Below are 26,163 nucleotides of genomic sequence, written 5' to 3'. Positions count from 1 at the left end.
CAAGACCCAAAATGTATAAATAAACTCTTCAAATTCCTAAAGTTAGTTAAGTGACAGAGCTGAACTCTGAACCTCAGCAGCCTAACTGCAGAGTCCACCCCTAATCACTACGTGAGGCTGACTCTACATCATGCTACCTGAGGGCACTGTTGAACTGGAATGACCTGGGGCTGCAACATTAGGGAAGTAAAAGCCTGCCCTTACTAGTCTCGCCCTTCGTGGGAGCCCAAACTGATCCCACTTTGTTTCTGTGAATTATCCAAGAACTTAAAGCCCTTGTCCACTGTCCACTTGGTGACCTCCCACTCATTTGTCAAGACTGGGCTCCACCACAGCCTTTATGAAATAAGCCTCACCTCGATAAAACCCTTCATGATTTAAATGTTTCCTTCCATGCACTCCAACAGCACCTTGCACCTACATATAATTCAACATTTACCATATTTTACAACAACTTGTGTTAAATCCCTACTAGATTCTGGAAGATCCGTCATGTGAGCAAAACCACCTTGTATGCCTATGCTTGTTGCAATATAATAAGCACTCAACAAATGGGAGTTAAAATAGTTTATCCATCTGAATTTACCTTCACAATCTGCATCACTGCTAAGTAGTTATAAAGAGCTACTGTTTCATTTCAGAGGATAACTGAACAAATATAACTAAAAACTAAGATCAACATCTCACACTCCACTGCCTCTACACATGTCCAGTATGACACGGGATTCGAAACCTTATGACTTCTTACCTTTTAAAACTACAAAAGCCCCCATAGGGGAACCCAGCCCTAGTGAGAACAAAAGATAGAAGGTAACCACGCTGACGGCGGTGTTGCTGCCAGCTGTCTTATCAGTCACACAACGAAGTGCAAGCAGTAGGACTCTAGGACAAAACTAGGGACAGGATCCCCAGGGTGATGTTGAAAGTGGGATAACACAAAAAGAAATAAAGGCAACCTCAAGGGGCGCCTGGGTAGCTCAGTCAGTTGGGCGTCTGACTTTGGCTCAGGTCATGATCTCGCGGTTTGTGGGTTTGGGCCCCACGTCGGGCTCTGTGCTGACAGCTCAGAGCCTGGAGCCTGTTTCAGATTCTGTGTCTCCCTCTCTCTGCCCCTCCCCTGCTCGTGCTCTGTCTCTGTTTCTCTCTCTCTAAAATAATAAATGTTTAAAAACATTTTTTTAAAAAGACAACTCAAAAAATATTTTATTTGACTGTATTTAAAATATTAGGGCACAGGAAAGTAACTTAAAAAAACAAACAAACAAACAAACAAACAAACTACAGTGGGGGGGGGGGTGCCTGAGTGGCCCAGTTGTTTGGCTCAGATCATGATCTCACGGTTCATGAGATGGAGCCCCACATCGGGCTCTGTGCTGACAGCACAAACCTGCTTTGGATTCTCTCTCCCTCTCTCTCTGCCCCCCCCCCCCACTTTGCTCTCTCTCTTTCTCTCTCTCTGTTTCTCAAAATAAATAAATAAATATTAAAAATAATAATAATAAAACTACAGACATAAGTACAAAATGGATGCTGGGATGGAAAATTCAGCTTGATGCCCAGAAGAGAGGATCCAAGCAGGACCTTGAGGCCTGGCTAAAATGTCAATAGCAGAAAGCAGAAGTGAAAACAGTGATCAGAACTGCACCTCCCCCGCCTCCACAAAGTCATATACAGGCATAGACAGCACCCAAGGGATCAGGACTAGGGAATACTGCCAGATAACACCAAGGGTTTGTGCCTGGGGACTATCAGTGGTGGTGGCATTAACAAAATGGGAAGACTGGAGGAAAGAAGATAATGTGTAATTTTAGACATACTGACTTTGAAGTGACAGCAAGATAGTCAAGTGGAAATGTCTAGTGGGAGCAGGGTTTGGGCATTAACCCTGAAAAAAGTTTACAGTCAGAGAGATGTTTGAGAGAGAGTTGAAAAAGGATGAGTAGATTCCAATATCCCAACTTCAAGTTACCTCACTAATCTAGTCAACAAGTATTTCTTAAGCACCTACTGTGTACAAGGCACAAGGGGAAGGGGAGTATAATGTTAGACAAGACAAAGCCTCAGTCCAGATGGGTCATATATTTTAGCAGAGGAAGACAGACTATAAATAAATAATTTCAGAATGCGATTTTAAAGGAAAGCTACAGAGCAAAATAAAGCAAAGGAAGGAGACTGGAAAACAATGTAGAATTAAGAGGTCACTTCTCAGTAGAGTGGTTAGGGAAGATCTCTCTGAGCAGGGACCTGCGTGCAGGAAAGACAGAACTCTGCACGTTTGAGAGGAAAGGCTCTGGCAGAAGACTAGGAAAAGACCCTGAAGCAGGAAACAAGCTTGTCACGTCTGAGGAACAGAAAGGCCAACTAATTAGGAGAGACAGGATCCCAAAAGACCATAGTTCCAAGTTTGTACATAATTTCTCTTAAGAGGCTACAGCCATCAACTCCTAAGCTACCTACCACCTAGACTGTAGCATCCTTCAACTGCTCTTCCTATCCATCCTGGCTCACCTCCAATCCATTATCCGCATTGCATAAAAACACAAACGTCATTCCCCCCCAGAAAGCCCTTCAATGGTATCATGCTCTGTGGCTCCTGCAACTTACCATCTTCACTCCACACTGACATTCATCCATGCTGCTGCTTATTACCCAAAGGTCGAAATCATGCAAAACTATGAGTGATTTAGGGATGCACACATATGTAGTAAAACGAAAAAGAAAAGAAAACAGAAATAGAAATTCATAATTAGTGGTTACTTCTGGGAAGAGGGGAGGAAAGAAAAGAGGAGGAAGAAGGGTAGAATCAGAAAAAAGTAGATAGAAGATAGCATCTGTAAGCAGGGGCTCCAAAAGCATAGGTAATGTTTTATTTCTTAAGTTAGATGATGAATATGCAAGTATTCATTATACGTGTTTACTTCTTACATATATTCATGTAAACATGAAATCTTTCATGGTAAATTTTTAAAAATCTTCAGTGTCTTCCCACTGGTCTTAGCATAACAGCCAAAATGCTGACTTTTCCAGGCACACAGGCTCAGTACCCGCCCTTCAAGAGGGCACTTTCCTTTGCCTCTAACCCTATTCCTCTGGACTCTCTCTACCCAAATAGTTATCTTTTAAAGTTTATTTATTTATTTATTTTAAGAGAGAGAGAGAGAAAGAGAAAGAGAGAGAGAGAATCCCAGGTAGGCTCCGTGCTGCCAGAGCAGAGACAGATGTGAGGCTTGAACTCTTTAACCTGTTAAGATCATGACCTGAGCAGAAATCAAGAGTCAGATGCTCCACTGACTGAGCCACCAAGGCGCCCCTCCACTTGAATAGTTAAATCCTACTCTCCCTTCAGACTTAAGGATGCCATCCTGGTCCCTTCCTGCAGACAAGATCCTCTCCTCTTGTAGCACTCCATACATTCACAGCACTTATCACATTATAAATTAGGTAACCAGCAGCATAAGCCTCCCTCCCTAGAGAGGACAAGGACTCCAGCAGGGCCAGGGCCATTCCCAATTCACTCATCTTCCCCACTAGGCTTCGCACAGTCCCTTGCAGACAGTCGGGTTAATCAAAGTTTCTAGAATGAATGAAGGGGCAGAGAAATCTGCATGAAGAGCACACCTCACATCAGTCCAGTCCTCCAACCTTTCCCTATTTCCAATTCCCCTTTCCACTCCCACTCAAACAGTGGACATGACTTAATGGTCCAATTAAGCATAAAAAAGAAGAGAGGAATGCAGTTGTGCTTTAAAAGCAGGGTCCTCTAAAGGCCTATCTTAAGTAATTACTCTCGGCAGTGATGAAGAAAATTGAGAAACTGCAAAAAGAAAAAAAAAAACACACTGAACAGTATTTTGTGTTGCTTTATGAAATCTGAACCTCATCAAAACCACAGTTTGAGAGGACAAATTTTATTACTGAAATCAATTCCCAAAGAGCTCGCTTTTAATCTACTGTATAGTGCTGCCCTTTTTAAGTTGGTCTATTTAATTAAAAATCATCAAATAAAAACTATGTCCAGAATGTTCATACTTATCTGTATCAATACAAAGGAAAGGGACACTGACTTTTAATTACTGAGCGATTAGAAAAGGCTACATATTTCTTTTAATGTGAAACAATTTTTTAAATTTATCATTATAGAAATATTAAAATGTGCATAAAAGAAAAAATATAATAAATCCCCAGGTATCTATCACATACTTTCCAGAATTATCAACATTTTGCCACCTTGCTTCATCTGTCCTGTTACTGACTGACTGACTGACTGACTGACTGACTGACTGCTGGAGTATTTTAACATCAGACCACTTCACTCATAAATACTTACGCAGATAAGGATATTTTTCTTGTTTATATAAGCAGAAGGCCATTTTCACACCTAACAAGATGAATAACAATTCCTTAACATCATCCAAAACTCAGTCCACATTCTTATTTCCCTGACTGTCTCAAAAATGTCTTTTTACAGGTGGTTTATTTGAATCAAAAACTAAACAAAATCCATATTTTACACTTAGTTGTTATGTCTCTTAGATCTAATCTAGGAAAGTCCTCCTCTCCCATCTTGTTTTCCCCACCCACCCTTCCCATGACATTTATAATTGTTGAAGAAACAAAGTTAATGGTCCCATAGAATCTTCTGCATTCTGGATTTGGCTAATTGTCTCTCCTGGTGTCAACATTTTCCTCTACTCCTCCCATTTCCTTTAAGTTAGAAGTTAGGTCTAGAGGTTTGGTTCAATTCAGTTCAATCTTTTTTAAGCTTCCTATTGCATTAGGTGTATAATTGCTGGTTGACCCACTTTTAGTGATCTCAAAATTGTTCAAAAGATGTATAAATATTAAATTAATGTTTTAGCATTCATAGATAATCTTTGCCTACAATCATTATTTCATTACGGGCTACTAAATGGCGACTCTATAATTGTGCTATTCCTTCTGCATTTTATAGTCAGGATTCAGTTATGAGAAATTTTCCACATCAACCATTCAATTACCACACAATAAAATTCATATCAGAAAGGCAGGATAAATGCCTTGATTCTTCATATTTACTTATCAATTTTCAGAATGAGGCCATTGTCCTAGTAATCTTCAGTGATGACCAGCTGTTGTTTTTTCATGTTTACAACTCCATGTAATGGGTAGAAATATACATATGTGTGTATCTCTCTGTGTGTATAGTGTTCCAACTCATTGCTGTCATTCTTTTTGATGTTGAAATTGTCCATCCTTGGCCACTGAGAGCCTTTTCAGGTTATCTGTTCCAAACGTCTAATGTGATCCCAGTGGACTTTCACAGTCTTCTGACACAAGAAGATGTTTTGGATTCACCTTGTACGTTTCCTGCCAGTCCTGGAATCAACTATTTCTCCAAAGATCCCCAGATCCTTTTAGTGGGAAATGGTATTTAGAGGCAACAATCTGGGCACTAGGGATATCACTGAGACTGAGTTGTCAATGCAGCTCAGTCTTTACAGTCCAAAGAACCAGAACAAATGGACTTTTTTAAACAGAGAAAAATAAATCATGAGTCTGTGCAGATACTTCCCAGTTTTAGGATTAAATGTCTCTATTTAACTTCTTTATTCTCATATTACTTTTCTCTTACATAAAAATTTTTGGTTTCTAATAACATAATTACTGGTATATGTGAACCTACATGATATGAGAGTTTCAAAATAACAATACTTATCTTTCTGAATGCAGTTTAAAACTTCCTTGCAACTCTTTTTGTTTATCAGAAATATCTTATTAGGCATGGACAATCACTAAACTGTATTTCTAAAGTCACTTGAAATAATTATTTTCAATGCCTGGTTATAATGCCAATTTGATACATCACTAGATGAATGTGTTTTCTGCTTGTTTTCAATTTTCAGCAATTTTTTTCCTTTTTAATTAAACAGTGATTTTTAACTTTGTAAAATATTTCAACTTTTCCAAGGCCAAAACTGTGATATAAATTATATTTGGAAAATTAGCCATCCTTGTCCCCTGCCTCCCCTGATATCTTCCCCACCCTTTTTAAAGGTAACCATTTTTATTGGCTTTTGGATTCTCTTTCTATTGTTTCTTTTTGAAATATATGCAGATATATATATAAAATTCCTCCCTGTCTCACATTACATTTACATAAAATGTAAATTCTACATATATTTAAACAGCTCTGACAATAATTCAATAGGATAATTTCATAGACTATCAGATTATAGCTAAACTAAAAAAAAATTTCTAGTTTCACATGATTTAAAATTATCAAATAAGATTGCATCATTCTCCTACATAAGTTTCCTACTAGATCTAAATTAGGAGATATGGGATTCTAATTTCTAGATATGATTCACTCACCAACCTGCTTTCGAGACAGGCACAATGTTTGAGACCCACAATGAGTGTATGACAGAGAGACTACATATATAGTAGCCATATTCATGCGTGAAGGTCATTCTTGACCCAAAAATATTCCATCACAGTTTCCATCTATTTAAAACTATCACTTTCTCTTCGTTAAAAAGTTTTAAAGCTTTGAGGTTACCACTTCACAAGGTAAATCAAAAGATGCATTTTATTATGTAGTTTTTAAAATCTACATTTTGAATCTACAACCCTCAAAATATTAGACAATATACATAATAAGGTCATCAGAACTGAATGCCTATGAAGTTAAAGCAGTGGCTTCTAAACACTACTGTACATTGGAATAATCTCGGAATCTAAATCATGCCGATTGATGGCTGGCTCCAACCACCATGAAGATTTTTAAAAGGTCCCTACGTGATTCTATATGTGGCAAAGTTTGAAAACCACTGAGTTAAGACAAGCACTTTCTACTTTGTTTTCATTTCAAATAGTAAAATTTAGTACCTAAATTACAGTCTAGTCATACCTAGCATCTGGAAAAGTTGGATTAAGTGGAAAATGGCTAATACTTACACATCCGTGTATGTCCTGTTGTCTGCCCATACTGCGTGGCCCCAAATCTACAAAATTAATCCATCTCTCTCCTGAATATTCAAAGCATCCAGTGCAACCCCAACCAGGCATTTAAGGCCCATCAGGATATAGCCCTTCCCCACCTTTCCCGCCTCATCTCCCACCATTCCCACACAGACACTCTGCTCTAGTCACACCAAAGGACCTGTGACTGCCTTGAACATGTCATGCTCTTTCACAGATCTGCACCTGTGAGATGCTCTTTTCTACTAAAACTGCCCTCTTCCCCTTGAGCTGCCAGTGAACTCCTGCTAACTGTCCAAGACTCAGCTCAAATGGCGTCTCTTTTGTGACGGTCCTTGGTTTCTCTATCTGCACCTTCTAGACACTTCTTTTCAACATGATCACATTGTATTAGTTTGCTTGCATGTCCCAGATCTACTACCAGAGATTAGCACCTGAGTCTTATTCATATTTGCAATTTTGAAGACTAGCATATGCCTGGCACAAAACATGTGCTACCAGTACGGACAGATCTAGCTTTTTAAATACAAGTTAAAACTTTAAAATACTAAACAAAGTAAAAAAAAAAAAAAAAAAACCAGAAAGAAAAAGAAAAAAAAAGTGAATGCTTTTCAAACATAGTAGTGAAAAGTAGTGAAGGATATTACATCCTATTCGTAGTAAAATCCAACAAGACTCACTGACACATAACTGGAAATTATTTTTCCCCATAATCACAATTCTATGGGGGAGGGGATGCTTTAAATTTATTCTAGATTTTAAGAAAAATCTTATTGCAGTAACCTAATCCAGAAAAAATGGCTAAGCATGACTAAATACACACAAGGAAATATATCAAGTTCAATTGTGCCCCGGAAGAAAGGAAGAAACGAAGGAACGGGGGGAGGGAGGGAGGGAAAAAGGAAAGAAAGATAGATCCCTTCAGCTGACAAGTCTGTTGTTCCATTTTAAACATAAATGCAATTTCTAAAGGGAACAAACTAGTATTAAATGCATGACTCATTGTCATTCTGCATTAATATTTTTTATGGGCATCCATCATTGTAAACTTTTCAGCTTCTATCATATCACAAGAGTCAATCATTGATTTTTTAAATTTTTTTAAAAATTTCTTTAATGTTTATTTATTTTTGAGGGGAGTGGTGAGGAGGGGCAGAGAGAGTAGGAGACACAGAATGCGAGGCAGGCTCCAAGCTCTGAGCTGTCAGCACACAGCCCGATGCGAGGCTCAAACTCACGAACCGTGAGATCACGATCTGGGCCAAAGTTGGACACTTAACCAATTGAGCCACCCAGGCACTCCATTCATTGATGTTCTTAAAGTAAGCAAGGTCTTAACCACATGGCACATTTTTACTACAAAATGTATGGCTAAATACACTTCCTCCACAATGAAATACGAATAGCTGCATACTTAGTTCAAAGGTAAGTTTTCATAACCAAAAACTTGAAGTGGGTCCAATCTTTTTTCAAAAAAGTTAAGCAAATTGATAAGCCCATTATTTGACAATGAAGACAAATGTTAACTATTTTTCAAAAATTGTAATGAGCACATTGGGAACTAGATGTTGATGTAAACCTTAAATTGAGTATATGTCACCTTGAATGTCACTCCTAACCCACTCTCTTAACACTCTGGAATCTTCACACAACTAATCTTTTTATCACAAACGACTAATATTCTTGCATTTAACAAGCATCCTTTGAAGGCCTTCTATGGGCCAGGTACTGTGCTAGACACAAATCTGAAAGTAAAATTGAAAGATCTACGGCTACCTTGAGGGAAATTTTGAAACATTTTAGGCAAAACACCGTAAGGGAATGTCTTTCCCATCACATTCATTAAAAATACCTTTGTAGTTTTATATGACTGAGAACCAAACTATTTTCTTTTTTTTTAATTTACTTATTTACATTCAAGTTAGTTAACATACCGTGTAGCACTGGTTTCAGGAGCAGAACCCAGTGATTCATCACCTCACACCTGTCAGAATGGCTAAAATGAACAACTCGGGCAACAACAGATGTTGGTGAGGATGCAGAGAAAGGGGAACCCTTTTGCACTGTTGGTGGGAGAGCAGACTGGTGCAGCCGCTCTGGAAAACAGTATGGAGGTTCCTCAAGAAAATGAAACCTAGAACTACCCTGCGACCCAGCAATGGCACTACTAGGTATTTATCTAAAGGATATGAAAACCAAACTATCTTCTGTGCTACCCGTATACATACACACAGAACCTAGATACATGAACTGGTTTAGATTTCAAATTTCTTCAGTAAGCTCTGTCTCATAATCTGCATTTGATGCTCTTGCTCCACTATATTCTGAAAATCCCTAGGAACCTTACTGCGGCCCTAAAGGCAATCTTGTGACGCCTTGGTGAAAAGTCTGCCTACTTCCGCCTTAAGGCGGTATAGGGCAAGCATACCCTACAGCAGGAAGAAAGAGATGGGCCTCTTCTGGAGGAAACAGCGCTACAGCATACCTACTACTGGGGGCGTTTTTACTGACTAAGAAGAAGCTTGACCTTTCCTTCTTTCTTAGCTCCTTAGGGCAAGATGTACTTAATGTCGGAATAATCAAATAACAAATGACATCTACCATATGCAAGAAATACTAAAGCTTAAACTTCCAGTCCCCTTGTTTCCATCCCCAAATGGATTTCATCTAAAACAAAACCAATCAGCCCAGAAGGACTTGCCTTCCTACCTCCTGAGTGTGTTCCTTGTAGACCTGCAGTGGTCCTGCGGCTTTGGCCGTGTCCCAGAGCTGCAGCGAGCCATCGCCACTACAGGTGACCAGGATGTGTTCATTGTTTTCACTCCAGGTCACATCAAACAAACCATCATTCCAGTCAAAGCTACACCAGGAAAAGTAAAATAAAAAAAATCTGGTTGCACAGGCAGCTGAACATAAAATAGGAACCATAATTTTACAGTCTTTCAAGTTTATCACATATTTTAACACCCATTATCTCACATGGTCTTCACAACTATGGAAGAGAAATAGAGCTAGAACTTGACAGACCCAGAAACGAGTTCAGAGATGTGACAGGAACATCCCAGGTCACACAGCAAGAAAACTGTGGAGCTGGATTAAAATTCGGTCTCCCATTTAGAAATTTGGCGCTATTTATGAGGGCAGGACGCCATACCTGGGTGCTCAATGTTTTGCGGTTCTTTTGGGTTTTTTGTGTGGTTCACAGGAGGGAGCAGCAAGCACTTCAGAATACTAATTTAGACCAATAATTTCAACTTCCCACATAAAATTTCGCCTGAGCTGTGAGCAGGTCATGATCTCATGACAGAGTTTCCTTTCCTTTCTCTGACATTGACTAACCCAGATGGAGGTGTTAATGAGTCCAACAGTCAAGACAGCCATAGAAACAAGAAACGGAAAGCAGTGCTAGGTAACTCACAAAATGGATAATTCGCTCCTGAATGAATTAACCCAAACTATGTGAAGAAAACAGCAAAGTTAGAAACGTCACACAGTATACTAACTAGTTTACATTTTTTTATGTTAAAGTTTTCTACTTTATAAATGAACACTAAGAGACAAGGGCTTTAGAAGAAAAATGACATAATCACAGTTTACTGGCAAAAATAAGTTCTATATATGCAAATGCTGAAGTTTCTCTTCTACCACAAATTTAAAAATGAAAAAAATATTTTACTGATCAAAAAGATTCAAAATCTAATTATATTAAGGCTTTGGTAGCAAAAGAGAATACCTGTAAGTTTAATCATTAGAGCCACCTTACCTTCTAAAAAGTCTAAGCCCAGATTCATTTTGATCCAATATTAGAAGGGTTCCACAGCCTAAGGAGAAAAAAAAAAAAAAAAAATCAAGATCATGCTTTTGAACTTGCCAGGGGAACAGCTAAGGTGAAGGGTGGGGGTGGGGGAGGTTGCTGAGGAATGAGTACCTAATTTTACTACCACAAATTTCTCCCTAAAGTTATTGAGACCGTGTATACAAACTGATCAGGACTGTACACTCCATTTCTGTTTTTCTATATTGCACCTCAACCGTGAAATATTAAACTTATCTCACCTATGCTTGGGACCCAGACACAGCCCTAAAAGGGGGGGGGGGGGGGAGAGATATCTGAATTAATATTCTATGGCCAGACAGGCTGCCAGGCACATAAACCTCCCAAATAGGTGTCATAATCCCTATTTCCAAGCAAGAAACCTTTGGCTTACAGATTCCAGAAGCTCTGCTCCTTCTACTGCATCACACTGCCTTGCTAATAAATCTGAAATACATTCAGCATGGGATTTTAAAACAAAATACCTGGTGGAATTTACCACATACTAGATGGTAAAGTACTGAGTAGGTTAGTTATCTACCCAAAATGAATTATTTTTCTAAGGGACAAGCATATTTTAAAAGATGTATTTGTTATATAGACTGAGGGAGGAAAAACACTCAATTTAAACAGTATTTAAAAAAAAAAAACAAAAACACCTCCTTGTACGTTTTTACAAAGGATTTAATTTAAAGTATCAAACTCCTGAGTTTCAACCTAACTGGTGGGTAAGTATTGTAAACTTGAATGTAACAGTGCAAGCAGTAAGAGCTAAGTGGTGAAAATATAAGTAAATATTTCTTGCCTTCTGAATTTTAGAAATCATACCATTTTTTTTCCGCCCTAGGGCCAAAGAAAAACAACTATCAAAAACTGACGTTATGCAATGAATTATCTCACAGAGCTTCTGTGCATAAATAACAGGTAAGCTTTAAGTTAAAAGAAGAAATTTTAAGAATGGAATCCCACCTTCCAATCTAGTCCTTGAAAAGAGACAGTGAACTTGGGGTCCCTGGGTGGCTCAGTTGGTTAAGCATCCCATTTACGTCATGATCTCCCGGTTTATGCCCTATATGGGGCTCTGCACTGACAGCACAGAACCTGCTTATAGGATCCTCAGTCTCCCTCTCTCTCTCTGCCCCCACCCCTGCTCAGGGGCTCTCTCTCTCTCTCTCTCTCGAAAATAAACATTACAAAAGAGAGAGACAGAAAGAGAGCGCGCAGGAGTTAACTTGAACCTCCAACTACCTGCAAATGTGTGTATTCCTCCTGAGACAACAAGAGGTAGGGGCAGAACTTGATCAATTTCATGATGGCAATTGTGGGGAGACTCCAAGCGTCCGCTCAAGGCCATCCTTCTTACGACCCACAGCCCGGATGCAGACTGTGAGGAAGGTGGACCCATTAGGAGGTACTCGGGTGACCCTGCGGACTGTCCCCTTTACAAGTGCTGTCGGTCCCGTCCGAATGGCCAGAGGGGTCACATCCGCTGAGCCCGCTCAAGGCAGGAAGCGTGTGACTGGGGGTGGGATTGGGGGGTCAGGTGGAGGTGGAGGAGGTGCCCTCAGGAATAAGGGTATGGGCCAGCAGGCACCTCCCAGATGCTACTTCCGCAACGTAACTGAAAAGGATCATAGACCCAGACCCACTCCCCACAATGGACAAAGGAGGAAGCCAGAATTCGCGCGCTCCTCGGCTCCCCCTGGTGTACACGTGTGGCACTGTCTACTGTCGGAAGTGCTTTCCCACCGCAGGGTGAAGCTGGGGTTCGGCTGGAACCCGCCCCCGCCCCGGCGGCGCTGCGCGGCCTCACCCGCGATGCCATAGTGCTGCGCGGCGGCGCAGGCCAGCCGGCCCGGCAGGTACGGGGAAAACTCGGCCGCATAGCCATGGCGGCCCGGCACCCGCAGCGTCCGCACCGCTCCGACGCGCGCCCCGCTCATCCCGCCCGCCGCTTCTGGGCCTCGCCGCCCTGGCGCTGCCACAGCCGTTTCGGATCAGAGGCGGACAGTCCCGACTCGCCAAATTAGAGACCCAGGAAGACGAGGCGGAAGTGAGGACACCCGGTGCCCTGAATGCTGGATTTCGATTGGTCCGGAAAGGAAAGGGCTCTGACTGCTACGGAGTCCATCTTTGTTTTGGGCAAAACAAAGTGATTTGCGCCACCTATCTTGTGTTAGACCTAACGAGGCAGTGTGATTCTAGGGTTAGGTGACAACTTTTGTTTTAGCATGTTAGCCTTTACTGCGCGTTTTTGGGGTTTTATTTATTCGTTGTGATTTTGGAAGATTGACATCAGGAGGTATTTCTGATGATTATAAAATAAGACAAGTTAGGGGCGCCTGGGTGGCTCAGTCGGTTAGGCGGCCGACTTCGGCTCAGGTCATGATCTCGCGGTCCGTGAGTTCGAGCCCCGCGTGGGGCTCTGTGCTGACAGCTCAGAGCCTGGAGCCTGCTTCAGATTCTGTGTCTCCCTCTCTCTGACCCTTCCCCGTTCATGCTCTGACTCTCTCTGTCTCAAAAATAAATAAACGTTAAAAAAAAAAAATTTTTTTTTAATAAAAAAAAATAAGACAAGTTACAGCAACTCTGAAACCAAGCAGCGAGCCAAACAGGCAATTGATGCTGTGTTGCCCAAGGTAACTTGAAGCAATATTAAATCAGGTGGGATTGAAGCTTAAGGAAAAAAAGACATCATAAGCAATTTTTAAAAATTCTCACTACGTATATTGTGTATATGTAGTCTATTGTATATACTAGTGTTCAGATATGGGGCTAATTAAGACAAATTAAATCTCATCCATTCATTCAAAACTTTACCAAACATATACTATGCAGAAGGTGACTATATATAATTTGTCAAATATGACACTTTTGAGAGTGAAAGGGAGTGCAGTTAATAATGAAGCCAGGTAAACCAGCACAAACCTTGTCATATGGCCAGCTTAACTGTACAATTTTAGGCATGTGGATTTCAAAAGCAATGAGATGTAGTCCATGCCCTCAAGAGATTAGTGTAATAAACTTGTCAACAATTGTTGAACAATTGTAATGAAAATACTGTAGGTGCTATAATAAATAAATAAATAAATAAATAAATAAATAAATAAATAAATAAATAAATAAGTATATGTGTGTGTTTAAAAAGAAAGTTGTCACTGCTTTCAGGAGGATTGGAAGAATGGAAGGAAAAACTTCAGAAGGAAGGTAATGTTTGTGGTGTGTAAATGATGACATTTTATTTAAATAGAAAAGGAGGTGGAGGTCATTGTAGGGTCAGCAATAACATGAGCAACCCAAGAGACAAGAAAAAGCATGATCCATAGGAGGTCGTAGCTGCCAGGACTCAGCCTGACCAGATAGAAGGGGTATGGTGAAGGATACTGAGTGGAGGGACTAGAGTGTCCTACTGGGGCTGGATCATGAAGAGTCTTGTCTGCCATACCAATGGAATTGGATTTCGACTGTAATTTAAACAATGGGGAACCATCAGAATTTTCCAATGTGATAAATGACCAAATTTTCATTCTAAAAGATCTTCTGTATCAAAAAGTTTTCTGGATAAATTTCCAGAGTATTGTAATGGGTGCCTGGGTGGCCCAGCCGGTTAAGCATTGGACTTCCACTCAGGTCAGGATCTCACGGTTCAGTTCATGAGTTTGAGCCCCACGTGGGGCTCTGTGCTGACAGTTCAGAGCCTGGAGCCTGCTTCAGATTCTGTGTCTCCCTCTCTCCCTGACCCTCCCCTCCTTGCACTCTGTCTCTGTCTCTCTCTCTCTCTCTCTCTCTCTCTCTCAAAAATAAATAAACATTAAAAAAAATACTGAATGTGGGTGCACACCTGGGTGGCTCAGGTGGTTGAGATTGGACTCTTCATTTCGGCTCAAGTCGTGATCACAGGGTTGTGAGATCAAGCCCCATGTCGGGCTGCACGCTGAGTGTGGAGCCTGCTTGGGATACTCTCTCTCCCTCTCTCTCTGCCCCTCTCCTGCGTGTGCACTTGCACATTCTCTTTTGTTCTCTCTCTCAAAATTAAAAACAAAACAAAACAAAACAAAACAAAAAAAAAAGCCTGAACTTCTGGTTTCTGGTTTTACCTGTAAGGAGCTTGGAAGTTACTACTCTATCCTAAAAAGCTATAAATTAACTACTCTTCTTGGACTTTTAAGAGAGGGGAAGACACATAGCAAACCTCTGCCCAATCTCAGATTGAAGAGATAGACAGATGAATACAGGGAGACACGACTTATCAGAGTCAAGCCTCAACAGTGGAGACTACCAGAGGAACCAGCGCCTAGGTAGGAAATCATGAACTAGGATTAATAAATTACTGGAGGCACAGTGTGGTGAAATCTTAGAGTTAAAAACCCCAGGGGGGACCTAGTCATAGGGAGGGACCCAAAATATTGTGAGTGATACCTCCATGAGGCCAACTAGGTTCCCACAGTAAATATCAGAGAAAAATCATCTTGTGCTTCTGGTAGGTGGAAGGTAAAGGAACCATTTTGAAACATGCCAGAGCACTCTGTTCTTAACAAGGCCTGACCTCAGAGAAAACTAGTTAACCACATTAGAATTTTAGGCTAATTCTAATTAGCCTAACTTAGGCTGATTACTAAGTGACATGAAAGAAGGGAAATAGCCAATCCCAGCCCATTCTAGACATCCTGTCCTACTTAAGGGAGAAAAATACTGAGGAACCCTGGGGAGGTTCACACTCCAGAGACACAAACTAGGCTAAGACTGAGATGTAATTGTAGGAATATAGAATGCTTCCCCTGTCCCCACACCTTACTACTACATTACTAAAGGCCTATTCATAGCAGACCTTAAGTATGTAGTTCAGTCTATTTTGACGAGTGCGTATATCCATGGAACTAACACCCCTATCAACATATAGAACATTTCAATCCTTCCAGAAAAATTCTGTGCTCCTTCCTAGTCAAACTCATCCCTATCCCTGTCCGCAATCAACCACTGATCTGATTTTCTGCCTGTTAAGAACTGCCTGTATTCCAGGACTAGAAATGTATTCCTTGTGGGTTTTTTAATTGATTACTTGGAATATTAATCTTTTAAATGCAAGTAGGTCACACAACACTTGGACTTTTACAATACTTTCCCTGAAGTTGTGTAAAACAGAAGAGTTTCGACTACATCAATCATTTCTAGCTAGGAGGCCTTATAGACTATAACAGGGTGAAATGAAGTATTCCAAACATTTCAAAAGCCAAACTGGACCTGCACATTTGTAATTCTGCAGCAGAAGCCAGCCTAAAATTCTAACTTTTTTTGTTTGTTTTTAGCCGGAAATTATATGGATGCAAGGTGCTTATGCTTGTTCTCTGGTGTTGATATTAACTTCTGATTGCTTATGAAATCATAACATTTCGGGGGTGCATGAATGGAAAAATTTGAAAAGGTTTGTAGGTTTTAAATGGGTTGATCTTTAAGGTTCTGCAACAGGAGTTTACCAAGCCCAAGAGGAGTTGCAAGGCATAGAGTTGCTGGCTGTTATACACACATTATTGGGATCACTGAAAACATATGAATGGTTGATTAGATAAAATTAAGTGCAAAATTTAAGTGTCTCAAATTTTATGACTATGCTGTGGTTATGTACGAAAATGCCCTTATTCTTAGGAAATACATAGGAAATAATGTAAGGTAAAGGGAATTATAAAAGAATGACCTTTCAAATGGTTCAGAAAAAAAAAAGGAATATGGACATGTACAAATAGATTGGTAAAACAAATATGGTAAAAATGTAAAGGACTTGGGAATCTTGGCAAGTATAATTTTATGAATTATTCTTGTAATATTTCTATAAGTGTAAAATTATTATAATGGAAAGGTTTTCTTAAGTATATGACTAAAGATTTTACTCATTCAGATTGTTCTTGTCTAATTAGTTTGAATTAGTAGGAAATGGTTCTAATGTGTTAAGGGGTACCTGGGAGCGGGTGAAAAATTCTAGACTGGTGCCCACAGAGTCTCTATTGGTGAATCATATGCCAGAAACATCTGTTGTGTGATTTTACTGTGACTTCTGACTTGTATAAGTTTGAGGGAGTATGTTTCGGAAAAAAAGCAGAAGTTTCCTGCTACTGAAGTCGAGACTGAAACAGAGCTCACACTATACTTCAAAGGTCACCAAGTAGAAAAGTCAATGGGGAAATCCAGGTCAACTATAATTCCCATCATGACTAAGCAGTGTGAAGACTCTGACTACAGTGACCTAGTAATGACCCGAGAGAGAAATCAAAGCAGGATCACTCATTTCTAGGATTCTTGGTAAGGTTTACTCAGCAATTCATAAATCTTACCATTTACAATAAGCATAAACCTCTAAGATCAGTACATATATTTCACTTTTGAATAAATATGCAAGAGTACAAGGTATTTCTGTGAACTATATATGTTGTTTATATATTTGGATTTTTACTTTTTATTTATTTATTTTGAGAGAGAGAGAGAAAGTGCACAAGCAGGGGAGAGGCAGAGAGACAGGGAGAGACAGAATCCCCAGTAGGCTCTGTGTTAGTAGCACAGAGCCCTATGCAGGGCTCAAACTCACAATTGTGAGATCGTGACCTTGAGGCGAAATCAAGAATCCAATGCTTAACCTACAGAGTCACCCAGGTGCCCCATGTTGTTTATATATTCTTAAGAAAGAGAAGTTTAGCTAGAGAAACAAGTTGCCAGGTATACAGGGAATATGTATGATCATCTTAAATCTGAACATCAGACATTAAAAATCTAGTGTGCTCATTATGTGCCTTGAATTTCTTAGCTCTGGAAGACAGCATATTCTTCAAAAGCTATCATTTCATTTTCATTGACTAAGAAATAAAAACAATACTGGCTTCCTTCAAACCTGTTCAGTCCTCTTAGAAAGGCAGGAATGCTTTCACCTGAAAAATGAAATCTTAGAAGTTGTCTGGCTTTTTTCTCAGAGTCCCTGAGATCCTTGATATTTTCTAATACAGTATTTTTTCTTTTGTTTGTTTCTTTGCTGTGCTGTTCCTCAAACACCCAGTCAGTCTCCAGCCTCAGGGTCTTTGCACTTGCTATGGTGTTGTTTGAATTTCTTTTCTTTTCTTTTTTCTTTTCTTTTCTTTTCTTTTCTTTTCTTTTCCTATCTTTTCTTTTCTTTTCTTTTCCTTTCTTTATTATAGTTTGTAATACAGTATTATTCACAGTAAAAAAGAAGTCACTATATTATGAGTCAATTCACTATAAGTAATGATGAATAGAAACTTCAGCTGTAGTGTTGCTGACTATGTGACTTTCAGCAAATAATTTATCTCTTTGAGCCTCAGTTACCTCATAAATAGAGCTTTCTATGAAGGGCAAGCACAACAGTGAGGGATCTAGAAACCACATGACTGAGAGAATTGTTTAGGAGAACTGGGGTATCATCACACACCTATTAAAATGGCCAAAATCTGGAACACCTACACCACCACATGCTGGGGAGAATAGGGAACAACAAGAAATCTTAATTCATTGCTGGTGGGATAGCAACTGGTGGAGCCACTTTGGAAGACAGTTGGTGACTTCTTATAAAATCAAACATACACTCACCATATGATCCAGCAATCTTACTTCCTGGTACTTACCCACAGGAGTTCAAAACTTATGTCCACACAAAAACCTGCATATGGATGTTTATAGCAGCTTTATTCATAACTGCCGAAACTTGGAAGCAAGTTGTCCTTCAGAAGGTGAATGGATAAACTGTGGTACATCCAGACAATGGGATATAATTCAGAACTAAAAAGAAAGAGCTATCAAGCCATGAAAAGACATGGAAGAAACTAAATGCATATTACCAAGTGACAAAAGCCAATCTGAAAAGGCTACATACTGTATGATTTGAACTATATGACATTCTGGAAAAGGCAAAATTACGGAGAAAGTAAAAAGACCAGTGGTTGCCTGGGATTGAATGGTGGTGGTGGTGGGGATGGTGGGGGTTGGGAAAGATGAATAGGCAGAGCACAAAGCATTTTAGGGCAGTGAAAATATTCAGAATGATGGATACATGTCATTTATACATTTGACTAAACCCATAGAATGTACAACACCAAGAATGGGTCCTAATGTAAGCTATAACTTTGGGTGATTACGATGTGTCAATGTAGGTTCATCAGTTGTAACAAATGTACCACTCTGGTGGGGGCAGGTGATAATGGGGGAGGCTATGCATGTGTGGGGACAGGGTAGGTATGGGATCTCTACCTTCCCCTCAATTTTTCTGCAAACCTAAAACTGCTCTTAAAAAATGGTCTTAATAAAAAAAAGTCTGCTGCATTAAAAACAAACCTTAAGAGTAGTTAATGTTCTTAAATAAACTGAAAAGTTTTAGAATTTGGTTTTTTCTTGACTATCCTTCAAAGAGAAAACTTTCAAGAAGATAACAAAGAAAAATCTCCCCTTCCTCATCTCACTAACATGCATTGCCTACAGATTTCTTTTGAAAGATTCTTTTGTTCCCTACACCCACTGACATTTCTGGGTGTTCTTTAATGCTGCCCCTACGCAAGAAAAATCTTTACCTTCTTATCCCACAAGCCAACTCTCTGTCCTCTCTGAAGCAGGCTCCAGTGCTGACAGCTCAGAGCCCTACACGGGGCTCAAACTCACAAACCACAAGATGGTGACCTGAGCCGAAGTTGGACACTTAACCAACTGAGCCACCCAGGCACCCCAGTTTTAAGGTATTTTTTTAATGCAGAAAGCAGCGGACTGAATGTCAGGACTCTGATTTATGTTTTGAGGCATATTGCTTTACCACTTTGGTACTCTATTTTCTCATCTGTAAAGTAAGTATGATAGATTCTGATCCTTTTTATCTCTTAATATCATGACTTTAAGACTTGCTATAAAGAAAAGTTATTATAGTTGAAAGCTATTTTTATTCAAACTAAGACCACCAGAGGGTGGCCAGGCTTTATCCCAAAACCTGGATTCTGTATTTCACACACAACATTTCCTTTTCGTAGTGAGTTTCGGTAGCATCACAAGCCAAAGCTTAATTCAGAAAGTAAATGTTGCTGAAAATCATGCTCCTCAACAAGAAAGTTAATGGTGCCACAAAATTAAAATAAGTAAAAGGACAACAAATTGGTTTTCTTTAAAATTTCACCACTTGTTTTTAAGATCTTCATCCAAAGATTAAGAATATGCAAACGTTTTCTTGCTGTGTACTTTATAATTGAAAAAAAAATTAACACATGCACATGGTTAAAGAATTATTCATAGAGTGCACAGCGAGAAGTGAGTCTCCTTCTCACTCCAGACACTTTAATTTTTCAATTTCTTTCCTCAGAGAGAATATATTGTTTACTGGGGGGGGGGGGGAGTACAGAACAGTGCTTATAATAAGCCACCATTTGTGTTTTCAGAATACGTGTATGCGTGTCTATCTCCTGCCTGTAAATTCATAGAATATCTCTAGAACAAAATACAAGGAGACTGCTAATAGTGGTTGCCACTGGGAAGAAAAATGGAGACACTAAAGCAATAAGATGGAATCAAGACTTACTAGTCACTATTATACTTTTATTAACTTCTAATTTTATACCATATGCAAGTATCAATTCAAAGTCCCCACAATACATCTTGGAAATCATTCCATATTCACACATAGTTCTAGTTCATGCTTTTTAACAATAGAGAGGATTCTTAATCTACTTGGAATCATATATATTCAGCTTTACCCAAAATAATATTGCTGAGAACAGGCTTTGGCACTAAGCAGATCGGGATTGAAGTTCAGGCTCCATTACTAACTATGAATATAACCGTGGGCAAGTTACTTTTCATTTCCTTCTCTGTAAGTGGATATAGTAATAGTCTTTAGGGCCGTTGTGAGGATTTAACTAGCAAATTATGCAAAGGGTCCAGTATAATGTCCAACACAGAGTAAGCACGCAGTGAAGTTTAGATTTTTTTTCTCTCTGGGCTTACTGGAAAAAAAAAATTGATTAAATGCCTAAAATAGAAAGACAAAGGTGTGTTTTTTTGTTGTTACTAATTATAATTATGTTGTTTGTAGTAGACTTCTGCTCTGAAGACATAGACACTGAAGAGTAAATGTTAAAATAAATGTGTACCCTTTGAAAGGAAGCTGGTCTTTTCTTTCTCAGGCAGTTAAATGAGGAAAATGAAAGAGCCATGGAGAAATGATCCAGTCTTATTGTCAGCTAACCTATACAATTTGAATAAGTTAGGCCAAAAATGAGGAAGCTGTCTGAGACTTTAGCATACAACACAGGTAGTTTATTGCCTATGTCACCACGATCACACAGAAATGATTGTAGAACACCGCTCTTCCTGTTATGACTTGTGATAGATTGTCTGGGTCATGTTCTCTCCCTGAACTTGTATGTGGAAACCCCAAACCCCAACGTGACTATATTTGGAGACAGAGCCTCTAGGGAGGTAATTAAGATTACATGAATTCATAAAGGTGGGACCCTAATCCAATAAGACTGGAGTCCTTATGAGAAGAGGAAGAGACCCCAGACCTTTTTCTCTCTTTCCTGTGCATACACAGAAGAAAGGCCATGTGAAGGTGCAGCTAGAAGGTGACTGTCCACAAGACAAAAAGAGACCTCTCCCAGAAACTGAATTTGCTGGCACCTTCATCATGGATATCTAGCCTCCAGAACTGTGGGAAAACCAATGTCTGTTGTTTAAGCCACCTAACTATAGGTATTTTGTTACGGCAGCCAGAGTAGATGCATACGCTACTGAAGGAATTTCCTCTTTGTCAGGACAACTGGAAAATGTGATTTTGCTTTTGTTGATATATATGCCTGTCTTCACTCAAAATTATTTCTAAGACCAAAAAAAAAAAAAAAAAAAAAAGACAGGGACAGTACAAATTCAGAAACCTTTCAAGAAGTTAGTGATTACTCTAGCAGTGAAATAAATTGCTCGACGCTCACTGATTTAATCTACTTCATTTTACAAATCAGGAAACTGAGGCCAAAAGAAAGGAAGTCAGCTCCTTCACAATTCAGCCAGAACTGAGTTTAATCAGGTGCCCAGAGCTCTTCCCATTACACCTGCTGCTTTAGAGCCACAGGCCTTGTTCATTCCTGGGGCTTCAGGGCGTGGCAAAGAGGGGGGCAGGGGACAACTGACTACAGTTTCATGCCCAGTCATACCACTAAGAGGCCAAGGACTTAGGGACACACACTATCTTCCCTGAACCCAAAATAGAACCCCTCAGAGAAGGTTTTTTTTTTTCTTATTTAGGAGATCAGTGGAGATCTCTTTTATTTTAATTATAAATACATTAAGGAATTTGCAGATTATTTTGAGAACCAAGAATGGTGCATTTTACTAAATGAAATGGGTGACAGCCCATAACCCATACTCCTTAAATAATAACTGTCTAGGTGGGATACTCAGCACTCTACAAATTTATAGATGGGTAAAAGTTTAATATATGATTTTTTTTAAAAGCTTAAACCCCACACACACACATATATATACACATATATATACATACATATATACATATATACGCATATATATATACATGGAGGAATTATCATATATATGCATACATATATATACGTAATATATACATGCATATGCACGTATATGCATGCATACATGTGTGCATGCATGCATATACGTGCATATGCATGTATATATTACATATATATATATATATATGCATATATATAATTCCTCCATGTGATAATCTGATATTTCTCCTTATAAATCTATCATCTATTGGGGCGCCTGGGTGGCGCAGTCGGTTAAGCGTCCGACTTCAGCCAGGTCACGATCTCGCCATCCATGAGTTCGAGCCCCGCGTCAGGCTCTGGGCTGATGGCTCAGAGCCTGGAGCCTGTTTCCGATTCTGTGTCTCCCTCTCTCTCTGCCCCTCCCCCGTTCATGCTCTGTCTCTCTCTGTCCCAAAAATAAATAAACGTTGAAAAAAAAAATAAATCTATCATCTATTTATAGATACACATACATGCATACATAATTCATATTGAATATTAAGATATCTGTGACAAAGACTGTTGCCTATCCAGTATCCATTTTCCCCTTCTTCCCTGGTAATAAAACTACGAAAATGGTGGTTGCATATATGTGCCCGGGTTTAAAGTTACAGTTTCCAGCCTCCCTGGTAGATATCCTTTCTCTAAGGGGACATAAATGGGTGAGGATTTGAGGAAAGCTGTTTTAAAACAGCTAATTAGCAATCAGGCATTCCCCTCCTTCCTGCTGCCTGGAATATGGATGTGATGGCTGGATTACAACAGCCATTTTCTCCTAATCATGAAGGTGTTAGCTATGAGATGGGGATTAGAAAGGAGAAACAGGGAAGGAGTTTAGATCCTTGGTGACAATGAAGCCACCAATCAAGTCCTGGACCAACTAAATCCGGACTTATTTTACAGGCAAGAAAAATGTACTATCTTTTTTGAACCTCAATAATTTCGGATTTTTATTATACGTACTAACTGGAGTATACATTCCATAAGGGCAAGAATCGTTGCCTGTTATGTTCACTGTTATATCCCAGGAACCTGAAATAGGCTTTCAAAAAATACTATTGAGTGAATGCAATATAATACAAACCTAAACTCTCACTGTATTTTTTGTAATATTGTAAAGGGTAAGCTGAGAAAATTCTGGAGTTTTTGCAATGCTAAATAGAGATTAGCAAACACAAAGCAGCTGGAACCTTGACAAAGAGTGGTGCAAGAAGATTTTTCCAATGTAAGCTAAAAATAGTGTGGTCTCTCTGGGAAGGACAGAGGCTGGTTCCAGCTGGGGTAAACTGTTTATGGTGATCCTGACCACAGAAAAAAATCTCAGGGGCTCTGAGATATTAGCCACTCCTTACCTTGCATTACAAGACTATAATATTATAAAAATATTTCATCCCCCCAGTGAGGTTTTCAAGAATGATGAAGGGGCACCTGGGTGGCTCAGTTAGTTAAGCGTCGGACTTTGGCTTGGGTCACGATCTCGCCCTCTGTGAGTTCGAGCCCAGCGTCGGTCTTTGTGCTGACAGCTCAGAGCCTGGAGCCTGCTTTGGATTCTGTGTGTGTCTCTCTCTCTGCCCATGCTCCACTAGTGCTGTCTCTCTCTCTCAAAAATAAAATAAAACATTTAAAAATTTTTATAAATCAATCAATCAATCAATCAACAAACCGCACTCCAATACCGGATTTTGGGTGTTTTGAAATAAAATCCAGGCCTAATTTGCTTGATCTCCAGCACCTTAAAGAATGCCCAATACATAATAAACCTTCTATAAATGTTGACAACTCAAGTTGAATTGGAGAAGTGGAATAGGAAACGTAAAATCTTATCTTCTCCTATCCCACCCCTTCCCTTTCTTCATACCCCTCTCCATTCAAGTGGAATCCAGGTTTGCTAAAAGTGTCAGTGGAAGTTGAGTTAAGGACTGCCTGAAATTCCAGTACAAGAAATTTATTCCCAGTGAATTTTGTACATGATTCCTTGAAAATTCTTCTCTTAAATGCAAGTAGGCTATATAACAAAGAATACTGAATTTTAATTTCAATTTGCCTTTTACTTCTCAGTTCTGTACTTTCCCTGGAATTTTGTTTCTTCCTATGTAAACGGGAAGTTTCCACTACATCAATCATTTCTAGCTGCAGGGGGGCGGGGGGGGGGGGCAGGGAGGGAGACTATAACAAGATTAGATAAAGTAGTCTAAATATTTCAAAAGCCAAACAAGAATCGCACATTCATAATTCTGCAGCAGAGGCCAGCCTAAAATTCTAAATCTCTTTGTTTTCAGGCTGAAATTATAGGGATGCAAGGTTGTTACAAATTATATGGTTATAAACTGGTTCTCTGCTATTGATATTAATTTCTGAATGACCACTTAGGAAATCAAGACACTTCTGAGTTTATGGAGGAAAAATATTTGAACAAGTTTATAAGTTTTATAAAGTTGGTCCTTAAGGTTCTGCACAGCCAAGAGGACTAAGGCACAGAGTTATTGTCTATCATTCATACCTTATTGTGCATGAGTCTTTTCTTTAGCTTTATTGGACTGTAAGTGATAAATGCTGTATACATTTATACATGCTTTGATATATGTATATATTGTGAAAGGATAAATACAATCAAACTTAACATAGTTACCTTGTGTGTGGGTATGGGGTAGATGAGGGTAGGTGGTAAGAGCATTTAAAATCTACCCTCTTAGTCAATTTCAAGTATACAACACAATATTGTTAACTACCAGTCATCATGCTGTACATTAGATTTCCAGAACTTATTTTTCTTGCATAATTGAAACTTTGTATCCTTTGACCAACATTTCCTCATTTTCCCCACCTTAACCGCAACCACCATTCTATTCTGCTTCTATGAGTTCAACAATTTTAGATTCTACATATAAGCAAGATCATGTGTATTTATCTTTCTGTGTCTAGTTTATTTCAGTTAGATAATGCAACAAATCATAAGATTTTCTTCCTTTTTTTAAGGCTGCAAAATATTCCCTTACTGTGACTTTTAGCAGAAGCCTTGAAAAAAAGGGAAAATACTAAGTAATTCAAAGCCCTGTAGAGAGACAATTTCCAGAGTGCTTACAGCACATACAGCAGCAGCTGCACTTACAAAGGGCCCCCTTTCTTATTATAATATGCTTGTCCTGTCCTCCTCATCATATGGGGGTACTTGGTTTTTTTTCTCAACTTAGAAGCTGTTTTCATCTAAACATTCATTAAACCTCAGAGTTGTACAATATCTAAACTTGGCCAATCTGTGAAAGGCCATTTAATTAAAATAATGTAGGCAGGCATGGGTAAGGCTCTATAATTATATATTTAAAATTTAAAAATATAATTTTTGGGGCACCTGGGTGGCTCAGTCGGTTAAGCATCCAACTTCAGCTCAGGTCATGATCTCATAGCTCCTGGGTTCGAGCCCCATTTCAGGCTCTGTGCTGACAGCTCAAAGCCTGGAGCCTGCTTCAGATTCTGTGTCTCCCTAGCTCTCTGCCCCTCCCCCACTCATGGTCTGTCTCTCTCAAAAATAAATAAATATTAAAAAAATTAATTAAATGGCAATGCAAGCTGGTGCAGCCACTCTGGAAGACAGTATGGACATTCCTCAAAAAACTAAAAAGAGAACTACCTTACGACCCAGTAATTGTACTACTAGGCATTTATCCAAGGGATACAGGTGTGCTGTTTTGAAGGGACACATGCACCCCAATGTTTATAGCAGCACTATTGACAATAGCCAAAGTATGGAAAGAGCCCAAATGTCCATCGATGGATGAATGGATAAAGAAGATGTGGTATATATATACAATGGAGTATTACTCAGCAATCAAAAGAATGAAATCTTGCCATTTGCAACTA

General features: G+C 39.3%; 1 protein-coding gene across 1 annotated transcript in view; it reads right to left on the bottom strand.

The window, feature by feature from the left end:
* The window catches only part of PEX7 (peroxisomal biogenesis factor 7), a 77,952-nt gene extending 65,119 nt beyond the window's left edge, over positions 1-12,833 (bottom strand). Inside the window, exons 1-3 of the mRNA XM_025925307.2 lie at positions 12,588-12,833; positions 10,724-10,781; positions 9,670-9,820 (exon numbers count right to left, since the gene is read on the bottom strand). Coding sequence (XP_025781092.1) covers positions 9,670-9,820; positions 10,724-10,781; positions 12,588-12,717 — 339 coding nt within the window. The 5' untranslated portion in view covers positions 12,718-12,833. The remainder of the gene's footprint in view (positions 1-9,669; positions 9,821-10,723; positions 10,782-12,587) is intronic.
* Between the last annotated feature and the right edge of the window lie 13,330 nt (positions 12,834-26,163).

The sequence above is a fragment of the Puma concolor genome, chromosome B2 (assembly GCF_028749965.1).
Source record: "Puma concolor isolate L17-30 chromosome B2, mPumCon1.1.hap2, whole genome shotgun sequence".
Taxonomy (NCBI): Eukaryota; Metazoa; Chordata; class Mammalia; order Carnivora; family Felidae; genus Puma; species Puma concolor.
This window is presented reverse-complemented; position numbering and strand designations above follow the sequence as displayed.